We start from the raw sequence: 21,508 nt of genomic DNA, 5'->3' as shown, positions 1-21,508 counted from the left end.
AGTTTTCGAGAGGAGAAATTTGAAACCGATTAGAATCTTATTAATCAAGCTGAGTTATTGACACGCTCAACAGATTAACTGCGTCGAGACTGGGGAGTCTTTTGGAGAGTTGCGCGCACGAGGCTCCACTCTCTAAACCCCGATTATAATTAATTCGTTCATTTATTAAGCGAGATTAAACTGCGCGCGGCACTTGCCCCCGAGCCAAAGAGGATTTACGAGGGATGCTTTGGGAGAAAAGCTATTGCTGGGATGAAAAGTACTGAAAAAGAGAGATTTATAGAGAGTCAAAGAAAAACATTCTGTTTACCATCACTGCTTTTATTATCGAGATTCCTATATTGATTTCTTTTTTATGCCTTATACCCTTCTCCACGTTCGGCTAACTATGTACACAAATCGTTCGTTCGTTTGATTTTTCTTTCCTTTTTTCATTATTTATTTATTTATGTATTTATTTTTTTGAATCGGATGCACTGCTCCGTGGGCTTACAACACCTTAAACTCGTAGTCTAACTTTATTCGTTATGACTGGCTTGGCAGGAATAGATTACATCGCCGGACTTTCACGGATAGCCCGCTTATCGTATAACCGTAACAATTTAATTTTTATTTTCGAATTCATAATACCAACTACGTCTAACTGTACATACTTATATTCTCTTTGTTCGTCGCGCATTAAATACGTACAAAAACTTGAACTTTTATTATTATTATTTTATACAATAAAAAACCGACGTTATAAGCTCGAGGCAGCTTCACAACGACTGCCTCAACAAATCAGTCTTGAATTTATCCACAATGAAAGTAGATGTAATCACGCACGCGTATCGCACACTTGCACAATGTAAATACATGCTCTCGCACACAGGATAATATCATTGTCAGTTTTCCACTAGCACACGAGCACATTAGGCAAACAAGTCCGTTGCGCCGACGTTTTTGAGCTCGATGTCGGTATCGGGGGCCTTATGCTACGAGTTGAGCGGCGTATTGCCGATAAAGCTCGGGCACGACGAGTTATCCAGTCGATCGCCACTCTGCAGCGAGAAGTGCCGGTAAGACAAGTACTCGGGTGGATTTGGCGCCAAGGGCTGCTCGCGCTTGGCCGCCGCGCGTTGCTTCTTCATCTTCAGATAGCCGAGCACGGAAATCAACACGACGAACACTACAAAGCCCATGCAGCTGCCAACGATTAGACCGAGTCGTCGAGTGAGAATATTGGCGATGCCACTGCGATCGGCGATACTTCCTTCTCCAACAATGGCATTTGGCGAGTCGAGAGTTCGTACCTCGGTGCAACGACTCATGGGAGAGTTCAACATTACGGGGTGTGCCGGACCCTCGATCAACTCGTCGGTAGAGCTGTTGGAATTCAGATTCTCTGGAATGGGAGTTCCCCAGCTACCCAGACCTAGAACACAAATCCGGTAACGGGTGTCTGGGTTGAGTTTACCCAGACGCACTGAGCGAGACTTGGGATCGAGCAGCTTGCCTCGAACCTGTGAAACATGTTATTAAAAATTTTCTGTTATTCGTTTACGTCTTCCTTCGATTGGTTTAGATAGTCAGACACTAGTAGAGACATAACTCATACCAAACAAAAACATTGAATCATTCAAGCATTAGTACTTCAAGGATAAATAATAATACAATCTTTCAATTTAACATAGCTAATCTAAAAACACATAAGCAGAGAAACTTACTTCGTTGACGTTGGTGTTGAGAGTATGATATGCTACTTGATATCCGTGCAAGCCAGAGTGATTCCTACTCTGCCAGGAAACGAGTACGGAGAATGGCTGAATGTCTTGTATGGCGAGCTTCAGTACTAATGGTGAAGAGCAGAAAGCATGTGGATCGAGATCCAGAAAGACGAGGCCCCTCAGTTCGGGAGGTTGTTCGCAGCGAAGCAGTCCCCCCTCTACTTCGTTCATACCAACTCGTCTGTCACGGCTCACACCGCCCACAAGTTTCTGGTGATCGCGCAACCACTCCCACAGTTCTTGGGATTCGCATCCACAATTTAGCGGATTTTCTACAAATTAGAAAAAATTGATAGGCATTAGTATGCAGAATGATGAAATATTTTTAAACAATTTTACAATGAAATGAAAAATACTTGAAAAATCTATCGTAGATATTGAATGTGTAGCAGAGAAGCGTTTGATAGAGATGATGGACACTTACCCTCTGCTCGCAGACTCCTTATTTGTGTTTCAAGCGGTCGAAAAGCATTGAGAGGTAAGTTCTCTAAATAATTTCTGCTAAGGTCCAATAGCCTCAGTTTTTTCAATGGTCGGAAAGCCTCACTAGATATTGTGTTTATCCAGTTGCCGTATAGATGCAATTCTACCAAGTTGACCAGATTCTTGAACGTAACTTTGCCTACGACGCCAATTTGATTAAATGAAAGGTCAAGTATTTGCAAAGTTTTGAGATCTTCTGGAAACTCTTCAAGTTCCTTGAGCCTATTGTGCGTGAGGTTGAGTATTCGAAGATGTTGTAAGCCTTTCAATCTCTCCTGCGGCAGAATATCCAGACTATTCATGCCCAAGTGAAGAGTAAGTAAATTCGGTAAAGTACGGAAGGCGCCAGGTGAGACCCGAGATATGCTATTCTGGCTAACAAAAAGGTATTGAAGGGCGGGGAAGGCCTCAAAGTCCTGAGATGTGAGAATCGTGAGATTCGTACCGGATATGTGTATCTCCTGAAGCAATGGATACATCGATTCCGAGGGTACCTCGTGTATCCTGCTCAAGGGATTACGTGTCAGATTCAGCCAATTCAGACCAGGTAAATTCTGTCCTGATAGCGCCACTGCCGGTATCTGTCGGAACTTGTTCTCCGAGAGATCGACTTTGCGTAACATCGGCGAATGGGTGAAGAAGTTCACCGGCAGAGCGTTCAAATTGTTGTGGCTCAAATCGACGGAGAAGAGCCTTGAGAGATTGGCTAAGGCGAAACCCGACATCGACTCGATGCGATTATGACTTAAGTCGAGCTCCCGCAGATATTTTAGTCCGGACATACTAGCCACGTCGACAGTGTTGATTTTGTTATACGATAGAGATAGAATTTCTAGATTTTTAGCACTCGTGAGAGCTGAATAAGGAATGCCGATAAGTTTGTTTTGATCGATGCGGAGCTCACGAAGAGACAGTAAATTGTCAAAAACACCCGGTGGCAAAGTTCGCAAGTGATTGTAATTCAGGTGGATTTTAACCAAATTAACGTTCAGTACGAATATACTTTCTGGCATTTGCGAGATGTGCACATTATCGAGCGTGAGTTGTTGCAACGAAGGCAACCCATTGAAACTGTATTCCGATAATTGGCTGAAATTATTGCCGGACGCTGACAAAATTTGTAAACCAGAAATCTGTAATCTTCTTAGTGCTGGAGCCATGAGTTGATTATTTTCAAGATTCAAGTCGATCAATTCGGTTAGGCCTAAAAATGCGCCGTTTTCGATAGAATTAATCGAGCAGTTCTTCAAATTCAACTTTCTAATTGGCAAAGACTCCTGAAAAATGGCATCGTGCAGCAGCTCCAAGTGGTTATTAGCTAAATCCAACACTTTGAGCTTTTTCAATGCCGTTAGTGCGTAAGGGTCGAGTTGCCTCAATCCGTTGTCCTGCAGGTAGAGTTCCTCGAGCTCGTGTAACTCGGAAAAGGTTCTATCAGTCACGTGACTCAGTCTGTTCATGCTGAGCTCGAGAAATTGTAAGGCCTGCATGGGTTCGAATGCTCCGTCATCGATCTTGGATATGGAATTGTTGGTCAAATACAATCGTTCCACGAGCAGCAGGTCACGAAAGACCGATGCTTGCAAATGAGTGAGTCTATTGTGACCTAACCACATGATCCTCACACTAGACTGGCCCCTAAGTGAATTATTGTGCAGCGTTGCTAGGCCGTTACTATCCAACTGAATGGAAACCAGCGAGCTGCTGGGTCCTGGGTACTCAGACGACAGTTGAAACACGTCATCGAGCTCAGCAAGTTGATTGTCTTGAAGGTTTACGTGCTGCAAATTGTACAGAGTACTGAGAGAGCCTGCCTCTATGCTGACGATAGCGTTGTTCTGAAGATGAAGTTCCTGGAGAGATGGTAGAGTAGCAAAGACCCCTCGTTTAACCTCTCCTATTCTGTTGTCTTGGAGCCTTAGTTCGCGTAATCGGTGCAGTCTGGAGAATGTACCGATGTGCAATTCGCGAATCTTGTTACCGTCCATAGACAACGAGGTCAGATTGCCGCATTGATCGAGGAACTCGACAGGCACTCGTTCAATGTAATTGTTTGTCATGTGCAGTTGCTCCAGTTGATAAAGACTCGCAAGTGCGCGGCCGTCTATTCGGCGAATTGCGTTCTGCTGGAAGTAAGCGACGCTCAGGCTTACGCTGCCAATGAAGGCATCGGCCGGTATCTCCAGGATGTTGTTTTCAGCGAGATACAGTTCCCTGAGCTCGGGTAGACCTGCGAATACGCCACCGATGTAATGTATGTGATTGTGACTGAGCTCGATTGTGCGTAGTCGCTCGTTCGCCTTAAAAGTAGCTGCGTCTAAAAAGACGATCTTGTTGTGGCTGAGGTCTATCGACTCTAAATCCTTCAACGATACGAATGCATTCTTGTCGACGTCTTCGATGCTGTTGTAGTAAAGCGAGAGAGTTTGCAAAATAGGACAGGGCCTGAAGCAGTCCTCGGTGAGTTTGTCGAAATTGTTGCTGCTCAAGTCGAGGATCAGAAGCGAGCTCAGGAGGGAGTGGCCGTCGTCGGGTATGGCGGATATCTCGTTCCACGCAAGTCTCAACGAGTCCAAGCTCTCCAGCCTGCGGAGCGAGGTCATGGGAAACAGCTTAAGTTTGTTTTCCGTCAAATCGAGATCCGTCAGGTATTCTTCCAATCCTGCGAAGGCGTATTCGGAGATCTTGCTGATTTGATTGCCCTTCAAGCTCAGCTTCATCAATTTGATTCCGAAGAAGCAGTAGGACGACAGGTCTTGGATGAGGTTCGCCTCGAGGTCCAACGCGGCGAGCTTGTGCAGCTCGGACATTGGCTTCTGGGGGACCTGAGCCAATCGGCCGGAGACCAGGGCGAGTGATTCAAGGCTATCCTTGAGATTTCTGAAGGCTGACTCGGCGATATCTCGCAGCGACGAGTGCGATATCTGCAGGTGGCGGATCTGCGAGCCCGCCGGAAAAGCGCTTCCCCTCAGCTCCTCGATCGTCTTATCCAGCTCGTAGACGCTGAGCGATTGGACTACCGCATCTTCGCCTGGAATAATGCATTACTCGCATTTAGATCGACTGGGATAATGCCGCGAGAAAGACTCTCGACGCTTGATCTCCTGGCTCGCTTGCTCGCTGTTTCAATGAAAAATCACTGCGATAAGATCGAGAGACGAGAATCTTTCGGGACTTTATTCCGGTGGCGTTATACAGCCGCCGAGTTTCGTTTGATATAGTGCTGTACTTCATCGATACGAGAGATTCAGTACTGATATGTATCTTAAGGCATTGTAGAGCCAATGAAAGCTTCATGAGATAACTTTTGACGTTAAACACAGTTTTGGTGGTTCTTGCCATACAGTTTCTCTCTCTCTCTCTCTCTTCCTCCCCCCCCCCCTCCCCCTATCTACCGAATTCATAAAGCCCTAGATACAACAAAGATTTGGGCACCGAAAATCTCATTAGCGATTATATCCACTTGGTTGAAAGTTCAGCTCTTACATGTATGTATATATAAAGTAGAGAGAAGGAAAGCAAGCAAGCCGGGATAAACTTACCAGCGGAGTTCATGACGCCGAGAAGGGTAGAGCGTAGCGTATCCTCGGTAGCGCCGGCGCACTCCAGGAACAAGCCGTCTTCGAAGTTGTAGCATGGGCAGCCGGGGATGAGCTCGGAGGGTGGGCATTCTGCCGCTTGGCCGTGTACGCCGCGTCGCTCGAGCTGCGCGATAACGAGGACGCGGAGGAGGACGAGGAGGATGCGCAGGCAGTTTGTACCCATCTTGCCGCCCGCGGAGCGTGCGCGCGCGTCACTACATCACATCAGACGTCCCAACCTGCAACGGAAAATTGCATTAGCGAACAATGCCGATACGAGTCGGCCGCGCGCGGCCGGTAAATATCCGAGCGGCAGGCACATGGGGCACGCTCGAGAGCTACATTATTCAGCCTATTCAGCCGCGCTTTCTCTCGCGCTCTCCGCCCCGACGATTGGGGGCTGTCGAGAGATTCAATCAAGCTTTCATCGGCTTGACGTGTGCCCCAGCTCTCTCAGTCTCTGCGTCGTTGCAATACGCGCTGCCGCTTGGATATTCAATCTTCATTTCTTGCGGTTATCAGCCAGTGCCGTGTCTACGAGTTATCCAACGCGTTCTACATATCAAACATGAGCGCCTGTCACAGCGTCGAGCCGATCCTCCAATTGGAGAGAAAAAAAATCAGGATGAATTGCCGACGCCCATCGATAACGTAGGAACAGCGTACTTGGAAAACTTGGTTCGGTTTACTGCACGATAGACATTCCGAATGCTTCGATCACAATGAAAATACCGTTAAAAGTTAAGTTTCAATTCGACTTCTTATCTCGGCGCGACATTGATTTTTCGCAGCAAGCGCACCACGTAGAGGATAGCGCAAGTCGAAAGAACGAAAGAGCAGCGAGTCTCCTGTTTTAAAAAGGACTTTAGGCCAGAGTCGTACGGCGCTCGGCAACAAATTCGCCGAGTACGAGCGCACCTTGGCTTGTTTACGCAGGTAACTAAAAAAAAAGCGCGAGTTAAAGGAACGAATTCTTACGCGACTCGTATCTCTAAAGCTCTTTGTCTTCTCGCCGAGGGCCAACGGCGACGAATACGACGACGCTCCAGGAATTCCAACCATTAATAACGAGCGCTTTTCGCACTCTCGAGTTATACCATCGGGGGGATCCACGACTAATTGGCAAAGTGCTTTCCCGTCCGCCAAATGGAAAGCTCTTTTTTATTTACGATCGCTCTGGCTCGCACCGCGCCTCGCCACGTGACCCTTCCGCAAAACGAGCGCTACGTGCCGCCATTCCTTGATAGTCTCTCTTCGCGAGCAATCACTCTTCCTTTACCTCTCTACCACTTGAAGTAAGTTTTTCTTGTCTTTTCAACTTTTCAACGAGCTCAAAGGCCAAATACGCCTTTGATGACACTTCTAGTTTCGCGCGTCACTCGCAAACACCTTTAAATTATTTCGATTACACCGACGGCTTTTCACCGGCGCGATGGCGCGTGCTTTCAGAATAGACGCCGAATGAGATGCTCTTTGACAGTAGAATTATTAATCTGCAATCGAAGAGGTCTAGGCTCCGTTCGCGTCGTCGTTGAGTAATATGCGCGCGACGTCGCCGAGGAATTCGGCCTGTCCCACATACAGCCGTGTGATTTGAATACGAAAGTTTTCTCCGGAGGAAAGCGTCGCGCGACGGATATCCGACCGAAATTCTGAGCTCCCGGAGCTCTTTGGATAATTCTGTTAGTCGCGACTAGCTGCGAAATCAAAGCTGCTGCCGACTGAAGAAGACGCGGAAGAAAAAAGGAAAACTTGTCTACACGCGTCACCGCGGGAAGTGAACGTGGCTGCGGCTCCGAGTTTTCGCATCGAGAGAGAAGGAAAAGAAAAGGAGAAAGAGAAAGCGCAGAAGGGAATTGATTTAACGAGAGACCGTGGATTCTTTTTCGAGCATGACGTCGAGAGCTAGCTAACTCAATACCGGCCGATCATAGTTCTAAACTCAGTTATGAAGTTGCGCCGGCGAGCCTCGTTACACGGCCAATGAGATGTTTATTGCCTCCTGACGCTACTTCTTTCTTTCCCTTTTATCTGCTCGGCTCCCGACTTATTTTGCTCCTCCCAGTTAATTTCACGCTGTTATCCAGGTTGATACTTTGGACCCAATTTTACGAGATTAATGTATTTTTATAACTTTGCGCCGCGAGGCCGAAAGAAAAATTTCTCGAGGATGAACGCGGCGAAAATATGTACGCGAAGCCCGGCAGCAGCGCTCGGCTGCCAGAGTAAGCCCTAGGAAGTTGTGATAAATAGCCGAGAACAGTGTGCTTCTGCCGAGAGTCATTACCGTCTGTTTACTATATTTCATTTTTCTCTGATTTCTCGCTAATAAGATACAAGGTAAAACGCCATTCATCGACGGAACTTTCATTGCGGAGTTTTGACCTGCGAATGCCCCCGACTGAAATTTGGCTTAAGCTCGCAAGTTTACCCGACGAAAAATCCAGCGCGACTAACGCACAAAGAAGCGCACTGCGCGTCTGGCGCACGATAGAGCAGGAGGGGGGGCGATGTGTAGACTTGGCTAGCGCGTGAAAGGGGGCGCCTCTCTTAATGGAGTTATACAAATACGCAGGAGAGTGCGAGAGGGGCTGGGCTGCTTGCGAGCCTGGAATCGAATCATGCGCGCGAGACGATTCTCATTACGGTCTCGCGCCCCTGAATTGCGCGCAGGGGCTGAAAATCCAGCGGCACCAAAGGCCGGGATGTATCGATTCTCTCGCACGAATTTCCGAAAAAGCTCTCTGCATTTCACTCGAGAGAGGGAAACACCGCGCGCAACTTCTAACGATGTTTACCGGATGTCGCGGCGAATGTTTGCGCTGCCTCAATTTGTGTTGCAAAACTACGCCGTGTCTTCGATAAATATTAGCCGCGCCGCGTGCAGCGGCTGCATTGGATTATTTGCTGGAATCGAACGTAGCGCGTATTCATGTAGCTTTCGGCTCGTTCAGTCACTCGACATCATTAGCCAATAGGAGCTGCGACGTTCGCTCTCTCGGCTGCGTCGGTTGGAAATTCGCTCTTTCGCCACTGCCGTTGCGAATTCTTTGCGAACTATTTTCCAAGCGAGGCAGACAGTCCTCGCGAGCGGAATACTTTTTCGTTCGGGAAAGGCGCGTTAAGTTGTTTTTTTTTTTTTTTTTTTTTTCATGTTGAAAAAGCCGCGCTTCCGGGCTCCGCGATACGCGCGACAGAATGACCGGTGGCCGGTGCTGCGTGTTATTGTTTATTCATCGAGCTGACTCGTTCGGCGCGCGTAGCACTGCCTTTTTTTTATCGATTGCGTCGCGCGCAAGTCGATTTTTGCGGTAGCCAACGCGCAAATGCAAGTTTTCGCGGCGTTAATTAGACGCCAGCTAACAAGATTGAGGACCGCTTGATGAAACGAGCGACGACCAAAGATGTATAGAGCGGCCGACTGCAATGAGGACGCGCGCGCCGCGCCCGACAACGGGCTTTGTTTTTCGTTCCTCCCAGTCTGATGATATATGGATGCGTGGCTCTCATGCGAGCCTCTTCGTGTACGAAACTTTTCGCGTAAAATGATTTGCGCAAAATCAAGGGACTGATTGATTTCCACAGTATTATTGTCACTACGCAAGCTCTGGTTTACGTGGTCTGGTCGATGAGCGCTCCATCGTAAGTTGCATTTCCGAGAGAAGAATCTCTTATCCTCGTGTTGGCGCATCGATCCTCATGGAAAACTATCTTATCCGTTTTCTCACTCGCAACCACTCACACTCTTTTTTCTCCCTTTCTTCTTACTCCTTTATCGGATTTTTCGCATTCCTCCTCGACACGCCGTTAGAAGCCTCGTCGTCTATTGTACTTAACGCCTTCCCCGGAACGAGATTTTTTTTTCCCAGTAGTGTTTTTATCACGTTTTTCTATCTCGGTTCGTTTCTTTTTCCAATAACGCCTCCCTCGCTCTCATTTTTATCCTTGTAAAATTCATGCCCCCTAGCAGCGGAATACTTTGCAAACTATCCGTCGAAGCTTTAATCTGCCTGGGCGGAGGAAAGTTTGGCGGCGATGAAATTTGGCGTGTGTGTACGCGTACGTGTGCGAGCGAGCGCGCGCGCTCACACAAAAGGAAACATATTGAAATGCTAGGCGTGCGCATACATAGTTGTCACACTCGACTTTCAGGAAGGTCTGAGAGCAAAGAGAAATCAGCGAGAGCAAGTAGAAGAGAAGTTACGGGGGTTGAGGCATTACACACGAGAGAGCTTTTCCTCGGCGCCGAGCCCGCGATGCGTTCGGTAAAGAGACAAAGGAATTTAGGTTAGCCGCCTGAGGATATGCAGATTGAAGAGGAGGAGGATGAGGAGGAGGAGGCGCGCTCGGGCAGTGCCTGTATAAGGCACTCAGGCAGACTTATATAACTCGCGGAACGAAACTTAGCCATTATTACTGGGCAAAAATCGCACCGACAGTAGCTGCCTGTAATTAACGGCAAACTTGCGGTCCGCCGCCGCGCCGCTCGCTACGAGGCCTGCTGTGAAATCAGTCTAAATTTTCGCAGCCACGCGCTCTCCGTCCCCGATCTTTCAATATTTTAGCGTCGCGTTGTTTACATTCACGCAGCTTAACGCACATCCGCGTATTTAAGCATTAACGCGCGCCCGCGTAAGCTGGACAGAGAGGATTCAGAGCGGACCGGCGCGCGAAAGCCCGCTGAGTGAATTTCCAAAACTATTGACATACACGCGCACGTGCGCACTCACGCGTCCTATATATAAAGCATCCCGGCGCGACTGTATGGTCTATGTGCGAGTGAGCTGCGTGTCAGCAGCAATCGCTTCTTCCTCTCATACCTCTCCTGTGTATACACGCCACTCATACAACTGCGGTACACGTATACGCGATATACAGTAGAACGAAACACAAGACACACGCGCGCGCAAACACTGTTTATTTCGTGTTGCTCGCTCGTCGCTTTATCTCAGCGTTCCCACGACTGCACACCAATGTAAGGGGATTAATCTGCTTTAATCTCATTTTGGAAATGTTTGATTAGTCGAGTGTACTTGCGACAACGTTTTCATTTGTATTTTCATATCTTTACCGTTTTATGCGGAGTACATTTTTTTTTGTAAAAAAAAAGACTGTCAGCGTAAGAGAGTGACATGGATATCAATGGCTCTTGTATAAAACAAAAAATTTCGAATGAACTTTGATTCCCTCTGTATTTATTCACGTAGAAACGCTTTTAACAAATTTTGAATGATTGTATTTTTTTCAAATTTTCCAGTTAAACGAACACGTATCAAATGGCCCATTCAAACGATTTATGTCGTTAACAAATTACTCTTTTTATAAAGAAAAGCAGTATTCTATACACATACATGACTTCCACATTTGAAAAATTTGCAAACGATCAATAACTGTCTTAGCATAAAATGTTTCATTGACATATGCCGAATCGCTACGGGTAAGAGGCCCCTCTTCAATTTCAGAATCCCTGTAAGATATGGCGATGAGAGAGAGAGAGAGAGAGAGAGAGAGAGAGAGAGAGAGAGAGAGAGAAGTACAGAGGCAAGAACGCGTAGCAATAGGAATATAGTTTCTCTCCCTGGAATTATATCCAAACAGAGTATGATTTTCCGACGTCGTCGTCTACGAAAGACCTTCTAAAATATTTTTATTCCCTTGAGGTTTCGGTCGAAAGCTTCCTTCTTCATTTATCCGCAGCTCTGTCTCGCTTTCTCTCTCTCTCTTCCTCTCTTTGACGAGTTTTCCCAAAACTCATCTTTTTTTCCTTCGTTGGCAGTCTTTTCCTTCTTCTCTGCTTGCTTGATTCCGTTTAAATTTTAAATAAGAAAAAAAACTGCAAGATTTTATTTGTGAAAAAATGAGCGAGTTAAGATAGTTTGGAAATTCCACTGAAAAAACGACAAGAAGATGAGCTACTTGAATTCACTTGGCTGAGCGAAAATTAGCAGAAAAAAAAGAGAGAGAGAGAGAGAGGAGACGACGAAGAAGAAGAAGTGGGAGGAAGGATCCTATCGTAGTGCACAAAGGAGACCTCGGGATTACGCAGGAAACGAGCTAGACGAGGACCGAGCAAGCTCCAGTCACTTTCAGCGCGCGCATGACAAAGGACTGGCCGCAAAGAGGTCTTTTTCCACGGCGATGAGAAAAAACGAAGCGCGGGTAAGCCCCCGAGTCTAATCGAAAAGCTAATACCATGGTAATCAGCTGCTTCGTCGCCGTGCGCGCGACATTGAAAATTTACCTTACAGCCTTTGCAGTCTCACTCGCCGGAATTAAAAAGAAAAAATACATTTCCGCTGGTACTTGTAGTTGAGCTCCTTATCTTGCCGAAAACCGAATAAGAATGAAGGCGAGGGATGAACAAAATCTCGATCTCGAAGCAACTAGCATCCCTTTTTTCCCGCCTTTTGCCCCTCCACCCCCCCCCCCCCCCCACCCGCACCTCGTCGTCGGAAGTCATTTTGCCGTACTGCGCGCGTAAAACGATAAGATTTCCAGTCTCCTGTGTTTTGTCCCACACGAAATTCCGCGGTGCTCTCCGCGCTCGCGCCGTTTGATGAAAGCCTTGATTTATCAAGAAACGAGGCCCTCGAGCCGCGCGCAAATGCACACGACAATGCTCGCTGTCGTCAGTACGGCGCCGAGCGGGAGTGTTTATAATGAAAGCGCGCGTGAGATTTGCGTTAATGACGCGTCCTCGGGCGTCTCTTAGGCATTATCTTCGTCCCGTCGAGTGGATATGCAGGTCATGCGACACCTCTCCACGTAATCGCCGGCTGTTCTCGGCCCCCCACTTGCTATAACTGCAATTGCATACGACGCGGCGGCCGAGTTTACTCGCACCCAAGTACATAATATACTCGGCAGCTTTGGTTCAGCGGGCGTTCTTTTTTGGAGCTGCTCTCGCTGATACGAATAGCGGACTTTTATTTTTGTTGCGCTACGAATTGACGAAAGGGAAGAGAAAAAAAAATATTTACATTGGCATCTATTAAAAACAAACTCGAAAATCCGAGACTACAATAACTATGGATATCCGCAATAGTTTGGTCACGGTGGATCCAGTCGGCGTAAAAAGCAGATCTCTTCAAAGCAAATAACCACAAAGGATCAATCGGTAAATGTACACATGCCTCGGGAAATTGCGCAATTTCAATCACAGGCGGACGATCAGTGCTGGCTTTAGTGAGGCACAGGCTCAAAGAGCACAAGTGGTCCTTAATATTACCAGATGGCCCTCAGAGCTTGGTAATTAGCGAATTCCGCACGGGAAATGAAAGCTACGGGACTTTGAGGCTGCGAGCGCGTGCTCAACATGTGCGCGCCACACGCCTCTAACACTTCAGTCATCTGCTTCCGCTCTTGTGAATCTGGAGAAATTCTCTTCTCTCGCGACACCAGTTTCTATTTATTTTTCGCTTTAAAGGGCTTCCTTTGCAAAAAAAAAAAGAAAAAAGAAACAAACGCTATGCCGTAACTGCTGTTTAGTTCCGTTCTAGTGGAAACTTTTTTCTCGGTGCGCAGCGGCAAAAGTATTAAAAGCACCCGCGTAAAAGCTGCGGAAATTGGAAATTTGTGAAGCAAGAGAACGCCAGGTGAATTCTGCGTGCTTGCGCGCGTGTGCTTTTGTCATACCTGCGGCCTACATACGAGAAACGCATTGTTGAGCGAATTCTTGCATTCATGGTTGTATTTTTCAATGCTACTTCAATTGAAAAGACTATGTTTCTCTTTTAATGCAGCTCTAGGAACGAAACAGCAAATAAAATTGTATGAGGGAAAAGAATGAAAACTGGCTTTACATATCTGAAAGTAAAATTGCGCATCGTAGATGGGATTCCGTTCCAAGTCACAAGCCTCCCCTCAATTGTATGAAGACAAATGGGCGAAGCTCCCTCTTGAGAAAGTGCGAGGTTTCTCATCGATAAATAATACTCTCAAGTGCAACAAAGCTCAATGGAGCTTGTCACACTCTATCGGAGTCTGTGCCGTCCAAATCAATTGTTCGGCTATCTTCGCGTCATTGGCCGCAAACAAGAACATCCTGCCATTACTGTCATTGGACGCGCGGTACGAGAGAGAAAGAGAGAGAGAGAGAGAGAGACAGGGTCGATTTCCCGTGAGCAAAGAGACAAAGATACTCTCTTCCCCCTCCCTTTCGCCATTTCTCTCTCCCTTGCGGTAGAAGCCTCCAAATTGGGTCATTAATTCCTCAGCAAGCAATAAATCGTTGCCGCTCTGGTGCGTCACTTACCGCTTCTTCGCAACTTTTTTTCAATTTTTTGTTTTCTTTAATTTTCGTTGTTGTCAAGGGCTTTGGCCTTGAACGTTCGCTCGCGTACGCCTGCTAATGCACCGATCGATTTTTCATGATGCGCTGCTCGAGCAGAGCATGCGTGAGCGTGGGCGATCTGCGTGAATAATTGCAACGAGGCCACAGATGGGTCGACGACGCTGGCTTTTATCCCGTTGACCTTTCGAAACTTCCAGTGGCAAGCGAACGACAATTGCTGTTCGTTTAATTTTAACGCTATAATAAAAATTGAATCGAATGAGAGGGAACGCTTTCCAAGTACGTGTGATTATTCGATACGGCCTACCTCGCTGGAACTCGATACCGCAAGTTTGTCACCGGACTAAGTTGCAAGAGAAATTATTTATTTGTATAAAATAATCTGACGGTATGAACTTGTAATTTTCAATGATCGATCCTTATAGTTGTTACTACAAACAGTGCCGTTTTAGCTTGCCCATTTGAACGTCAAACAACGTCGCCTCAATTGTAAATACTTGGAGCAACTAGGTCATTCTATTTTACTTTCATCAATGAAACTTTACAGTTTGAAATGTGTGCAATACCCAGGAGATTATGGCACGAAGCGGTGCGTAACATTTTGCAATTGATGATAAATGTTAAAGTATTTTTTTTATGACAGCATTTTCAATCGAGGAACCGTAAGTTTGCAACACAGCAAAGCAATAAATAAAGTTCAAGACTGTAGGTCTGCTGAAAGATGAATACGCCCGCGAAATTGAATTGTTGAGCTCAGAGCTGCGTAAGCATAACTTGTGTACTGCGTACAAAACAGTTATCTCGGACAAGAACTTTGGCGAATGAGTTTTCCGACTATTTCCTTCTACTACGAGGAGTTTCCGAAAGGAAGCGTACGCCGAAATATTTTCTACCACGCTCTGACTATCCACGCAATCGAGTTCCTCGTCGATCAATTAATAAACTGCACTTTGGACTGCAGTTATATGCTCATTTTTAGTTTGCACTTATCGAAGCTGAGAAGAAGCAAAGTTTTCGCTTCGACAGAAACTCATCAGCGTTGAATAAGATTGCCTTGACTTTGCAGTCTCAACGCCTTTTCGTCTTGTCGATTTTTGCAGAAACCAATAGTTTACTCGCAAAGAGCCAAAGGCACGGATGATTCACTCTTATCGATTTGTTCGAGTGGAAACCGCCACTCATCGCTTCCCTCCTTTGTCTCTCTCGCAGATCTTGAAATTCATGCGACAGCGCGTATCATGCGTTGCCTCTGACAATATTATTTTCGCACGTTTCAGTTGTGGTTCGCATATTTTGCAGAAATTTTCCGTTGATTAAGTGCATAATTGCCTTTTTGAGGATACGGCAGTTGCCTTTACTCTGACGGATAATGACGTGAAAAAAAGACAAAGAGACAGCGAGACAGAGGGACCTCTTTTTGCTGAACCGTTTGACTAAATGCCATTTTTCGTTTCAAGAACTATTCAGAGAGTCGCCAAAGAAATGAAAAATCCAGCGTAATTAAAACGAAGTAACGCGACGATCTCGATATAATCAAATATTTGATCGTGTCTGACCTAAAGTGAGATATTCTAAAATAAATATAAATCTCACGACAGTTGATTCGGTGACGTTGTCAGCGTAAACATGCGTGTGTCGCACGGTTACGCCCAAACATCGCCGAAGCAAAGCATATACAAACAAATGCGAATGCATGGATATGCATGTACGAACCTCGGTCGAATTTTCCAGGTGAAACCCAGTGAACCGCATGCATTCGGATCTCCGTGCAGACTGACTCGTTATCCCTTCTCTCTAAGTAGCTTGCGAGAGCTGAAACACGAAACGGAACGTGAACATTTGCGTAAGTTGAAGATAAAACGCGTCGCGTCATATATGCGTCTTGAGATATACACAAGGGGATGCACGTCTCTCTCTCTCTCTCTCTCTCTCTCTCTCTTTCTCCCTTTCCAGGGTCATAAATAACGACGACCCCGAGAATAGCCCAAGCTAAATTATAGATTTTTACGTACTCGGCAAGAAAAGAGCTATTCTGCAAAAGTTTGCCGTTGCCGCCGTGAATCATGTATCCTTCGGCCATATAAAGTCAACAAAAGAATGACCCAAGCATTATTATTATCATTGGCGTGCACTGTATAGACTTGACTGCTTAATTCGCCGCTACGTGCCTCCTTACCACCGTTCGATTTCTCTATTCCCACGCGTTGATACACCACAATCATCTATACGTCATTCTCTTCTTTTCCCTTTTGGCTGCCAAGATATGTACGTTTGGAAATATTACTCTGCGGGCTGCCACGCGCGCAGGTGTCGGATCGAGAATGATGTATGGAACTCGCACAAGTCGTAATTTTCTTGAAAACTTGGATAAACTTATGTATTACAGCATCTTTCCTTTCGTGTAAGATGACTTTATAGCTTGTTTCGCTGATCCCGCGCAGACGGACAAGCATATATATCGTCTATTTCGCTGATGCCAAAAGCTGGAGGGTTGGCTATACGCGCCATCGAATGATAACAAAACACTCTGCTCGCTTGTGTGTGCGTGTATGTGTGTGTGTATCAATTAAACCGCAATGAAATTCGAAGAATTTTATGGCTTACATAGCGACGAATATATCGTTCGATTTATTTCTGTTCGATTCGATGGAGTGCTGGCGGAAATGGGCCGACTTATTTTGTAAAAGCCCGTATCCATAGTAATTATTCAAAATGCTGTCAATATTCGCAGTATTGTACTTTGTGAAATCCTTCGAAACGGGCAATTATCGTGTGTTGTTATTGAACGAACATTATTATAGAACGAGTAACCAATGAATCGCGCATGTCGCCATTTTCAGGCGTCGGCTCGCGTTAAACGAAAACAATGAGCGGTAGCGAGGCATCGCTCTAGTTTTCTTTTGGAACGTTAACGAAGCCGCTCGTTATCGATTGCCGCGCCGAAATAATCTCGCTCTCGCAGGCCGTCCCGAAAATCAGCGGCAATCTCACGCCCATGGCAACGAATCTCGTCCCGCGCGCGCCCAGAAATAAGTATATAGACGGTCGACATTGTGCTAGCGCGAGGGGCCATAAAGGTCGCGTGCAGAACTAGTAGCTATACAGCCCCGAAGCTCCATATATCCTCGGCGCATTGTGTACAAAGAAAATAAATTATCGCGCGAGCGCAGCTACCAAGCGCACGTACCGAGACAGAGATATACGTATAATGGGCATGAGCATGTAGTTCATCTCCCTTCTCGCGACTCCCTTTCTCGACGCACGCACACACACATGCGCGCGCGCCCACGGGCAGGAAGTCACCAAAAGTTTCGGCCGTCAGCGCCACGCGACCAGCGCGATCTATTTTTATACCTATCTTGTCGACGCGCGACTGTCGTATCGACGTTCCGTGCAAACGCACACTTACTGTCTCGTCGTAAAAGCTATATTGCTATATAGCCTCGTCTGATGTCATTCTTACGAAGCGGACTTGGATGCAAGAAGGGACCGCGGTTTAGTGCCTGCCTTACTGGTTTATTCTTTATTAGCGCGACGACGGATCATCCGCTGCAGTTTTTGCTTTAATAAACCAGTCCTCCTCGCGTGGCGTCAATTATTGCCACGAGCGCGAAAGCAGCAGCGTATGCTCGCCAAGTCTTCGCCCAGTCCCTTTCCTCTTGCGTTGTCTAGCGAAAAATCGCGCGCTGTAGGCTGCAAATATGCTAATCCTTTTATTTTCGGACGCATATCCTCTCTGGTTTTCGGTTCTTTTACCGCGTCGTTCCGGAGCGCCACCTGCACCATCGGATGGAAATTCGCCGATGAGAAAAAGCTCAACGAAGCGCATCAAATCGCAGCGTTGCCGGCGATTCTCCTATGAATGATCGGCTTCGAATGCAGCTTTCGGTGTGTATCCGTGTGTGCTTGTGAAAAGACTTGACGGAAAGCAAGTCATTCGGGAAATGTAATGGATCGCTGTGCGGCGGCTAGTGGATTGCGCGATTTGCATGATTTCCAAGTGGTTCTCAAGAGCCGAAGTTCGATTGCTTTTCTAGGCTTTTTATCACTTAAATAAATTTGATTGGATCAACCTGCAGCAAGTAGTACAAACGTATGAAAACGAAGTAGCTACGCCCGGCTTCAAAGTACTATTACTAGCGCTGTCTCACGAGCTCACACGCTGACGGTCATTCGATATTGAATATCAATTAACCTCTCTTCCTTTTTGTGGATTCATCAGTGACAGTAGCACGCGATAGTGCGCGCACGTGGAATATTGTACGGACAATTTTTCGATTTCCATTTTCATAAAATTCACGAGATCCCATATTCATTTATGTATCGAGTGCGCGTACTTTTGTTTTTCTCTTTACGGCTCTGTGGTTTCTACATTAAAACGAAACATTTGCAGTCCTACACAGATCAAACACTAATGGAATCGTACAATAAAATTCAATCGGATGAAACAATTGACACGGGAATTCAACGCAGTGTAGCATTGCTTGACAGGTGATGGATGAGCATTGACAAAATAAAAATTTCTTTGGGAATCGCAGTTTAATAAGTGACGAGACTGCTGATCAAAGCGAATCGTCGACCTGCTCGTGCAACGAGTAAAGGGTCACTTGAAAGTGGAGCAGAAGTGAGCGTAGTCCAGAGCTCCAGGTATCTGGAAAATTGGAAGAGCTCCTTGCCTTGCCGACCAATTTGAATTGAAATGCCTTGGTAATGGGACGCCCGTGTTGAAGTTTCGCGATTTTTTTAGCCAACAAGCGACAGATATCTCGCCGTTCCTCTCCCGTCTCTCGCAGTTCGTTCTTGAGAACTCAGGGAACTTTCCTCGTGAGTATTTTTAATTTTCAGATGCCTCGGGACCAAATGCGGGGAAACATGATTGTTTTACCGTGAATACTCGCTGTAAGATATTGATAACTCGGATTTTTTTCTTGAGACGTTAAACTCCTCGCCGAATTGCTGGCTGCGCTTTCGTTTTTTCTACGCCACATTTTATAATTTGTTTTTTTTTTCAGCTCGATTGAACGAGTTGAAGTTAAACTTTGACAGTTTTAAATCGATTAGTGGAATCGATAGACTTTGATATACATTTATTATAGTTATCAATTAAAACGTCAGAAACATAGCTGTTTATACTTGTTTTATCAATTGAAAGTGTACATGTTTTTAAATCGATTACAAAGTTAAAAAAAATTTATACATTAAATTCCATAGGGGATTTTGTGGCTTTATAGAAGTGCGTTCAGTTAAAAAAACAAATCCAATCAATGTATTTGATAAACTCAACAGAATCAGCTCGCAAAAAGATGAGAAAGCCATTGAACGACTTCGATTATGAAAATATCGTAAAACTTTATTCAACAGTTTCTAGGACACATTGTAAATAATGACACGAGTGATAAGTTTGACGTGTAGTCGTGGTTGAAAGCAGTGTCGTCGACATTACCCGCCATTATCGTGTAATCGTTTCTCATCGTGCAAAGTTCTTTCACTAGCGTCTAGCGATCGACGTCTGTATCTCGGGTATTCATACTTTTTTCAGAGACTTTTTTCACGCGTCGTTTTGTGCCGAGTGTGCGCATCCTATTTTTTCACCAATAGTCGAAAAGCTGCCATAGCTAGATGGGAATGGAAATACAGAAAGAGACCATTCCATGAAACAAAAGAAGAGAAATTCTATCGAATGATTCTGGCGTGAAATATCAAAAGCTGAAAGCTCTTCGGCGAGGTACTTGATTATGGCGTTCAAACATGCAAACGCGTGGCAATCACGCATGCAAGAATGTTCGCCACTATCACTGATTTCAGCCAGCTCGTTTTTCCAACGACTAAACTCGTGTATTTGATTGGAACTTTATTATGCAGAGGCGTGCAAGCTCAATACTTGTCGACTCGACATCGCCAGTAGAGAAACTGCACGGCAAAATCACTGAACAGCGCGTATTTGTTCGTAGCAAATAAACGGTGAAAAATTGATTAACTAAGATACGAAATACGCGTTTAATTCTTACGTCGTCATTCATTTAAGCGTAACTTTTATTTGTTATCAATTAAGAGTAGAGTACAGACGAAATGCAGATAGGCTACAGTCATAGACATACAAAATTGTTTTGCAATAAATAGTTGTCTGATAAATCTAATACATTATATTGCATGTCCTGTAATGGACAATCTGTTTAACATCCGTGTATAGGTACTAAATTGAACGAAAGAACGTACAGCCCTAAAACCATATCGACGTATTCGAATTTCGACTGACAGGAAGGGATGGAGCCGCAATTTCAATCTCACGAGCGAAAAATAAAACAAATGACGATGGCGCCGATATCTGGGAATTGCCTGATTGAGAAATATAATTGCGGCTGCAATGTTCTCTTCCTCTCCGCGATTTCGGGGGCGCAATTCGTTTCCGATAAAGCACCCCGTCTGCCGCCGTAAAACTTCTAACAGAACAAGAAGTAACTCACTTATCTTCCACGATAAGTGTTTGTTCTATGTCCCAATTAATCTCACTTTAAACTTACTATGCACTCGTTGAGCAATGTCCTACAAATGTTCGTTTGACTACATCGACACAGCGATGCAAGGCATTCCATTTCACTTGTAAAACTGTTATTTTCCACACACGATTTATTTGATTGCTTTGTAAATATTACACGGACGAGCGATTTCATAATAGAAGCCATCAAATTACAGCGTCAAGATAAATATTTACAACGAAGTATTTGATAATATAAAGTTATTCAATATTTACTGCTTCATCCCCATATAAAATAGTCATGACCGGATGTTGTGAAGTTAAGATAAACGCTAACTGATTGGCTCATGTACGCATATTTCTAATTGAATCCTAATTTAACCTAATCTAATTTAAAACTGTTTCATCAAAATTCTGCTGATTTCTTTTTTAGTTTAAATATAAATTTTTCATTAATAAGTTTTCAGAAAAATGTCATCTCCTCTACTCTTATTATTATTAGAAAACAGAAAATTTAGAAGGTCTGTACAAATGTCCTGAAAATTGCAAGAAAGCCAGATGCATTGTTTACTTTTAAAAAGTGGAATTTATGTATCTTTTTCGTATAACTTTATATTATGACGTATTTCCTATCACTTTCAAACAGGGATAGTTTCCAGTTAAATTAGCCTTTACGATCATATTAAATAAAGTGCCAGGTAAAACTTTTCATGTAATGGGTATAGATCTACCAAGAAATATTTTTAATCACGAACAGCCTTATGTAGCTATATCTCAGATTCGATCTTGGGGTCCTCTTATAATTTACCTTGATGATCATCGAAGAGAAAATACAAATGTCAAAAATTATGTTTATAAAGAGCTATATTCATGATTATCATATTTTGTAAATTTATTCTATTAATATTTT

At 45.0% G+C, this 21,508-nt stretch overlaps 1 protein-coding gene across 1 annotated transcript in view; it reads right to left on the bottom strand.

The window, feature by feature from the left end:
- Window positions 1-313: 313 nt before the first annotated feature.
- Window positions 314-21,508, bottom strand: part of LOC131664200 (protein artichoke) — a 35,778-nt gene continuing 14,583 nt past the window's right edge. Inside the window, exons 2-6 of the mRNA XM_058935104.1 lie at window positions 15,837-15,935; window positions 5,792-6,069; window positions 2,191-5,280; window positions 1,707-2,038; window positions 314-1,502 (exon numbers count right to left, since the gene is read on the bottom strand). Coding sequence (XP_058791087.1) covers window positions 975-1,502; window positions 1,707-2,038; window positions 2,191-5,280; window positions 5,792-6,014 — 4,173 coding nt within the window. The 5' untranslated portion in view covers window positions 6,015-6,069; window positions 15,837-15,935 and the 3' untranslated portion in view covers window positions 314-974. The remainder of the gene's footprint in view (window positions 1,503-1,706; window positions 2,039-2,190; window positions 5,281-5,791; window positions 6,070-15,836; window positions 15,936-21,508) is intronic.

Source organism: Phymastichus coffea, unplaced genomic scaffold (assembly GCF_024137745.1).
Source record: "Phymastichus coffea isolate CEN01 unplaced genomic scaffold, Cenicafe_Pcof_1.1 PCOF00043, whole genome shotgun sequence".
NCBI lineage: Eukaryota > Metazoa > Arthropoda > Insecta > Hymenoptera > Eulophidae > Phymastichus > Phymastichus coffea.
Note: the sequence above shows the minus strand (reverse complement) of the source record. Positions and strands in the feature narration are given on the sequence as shown.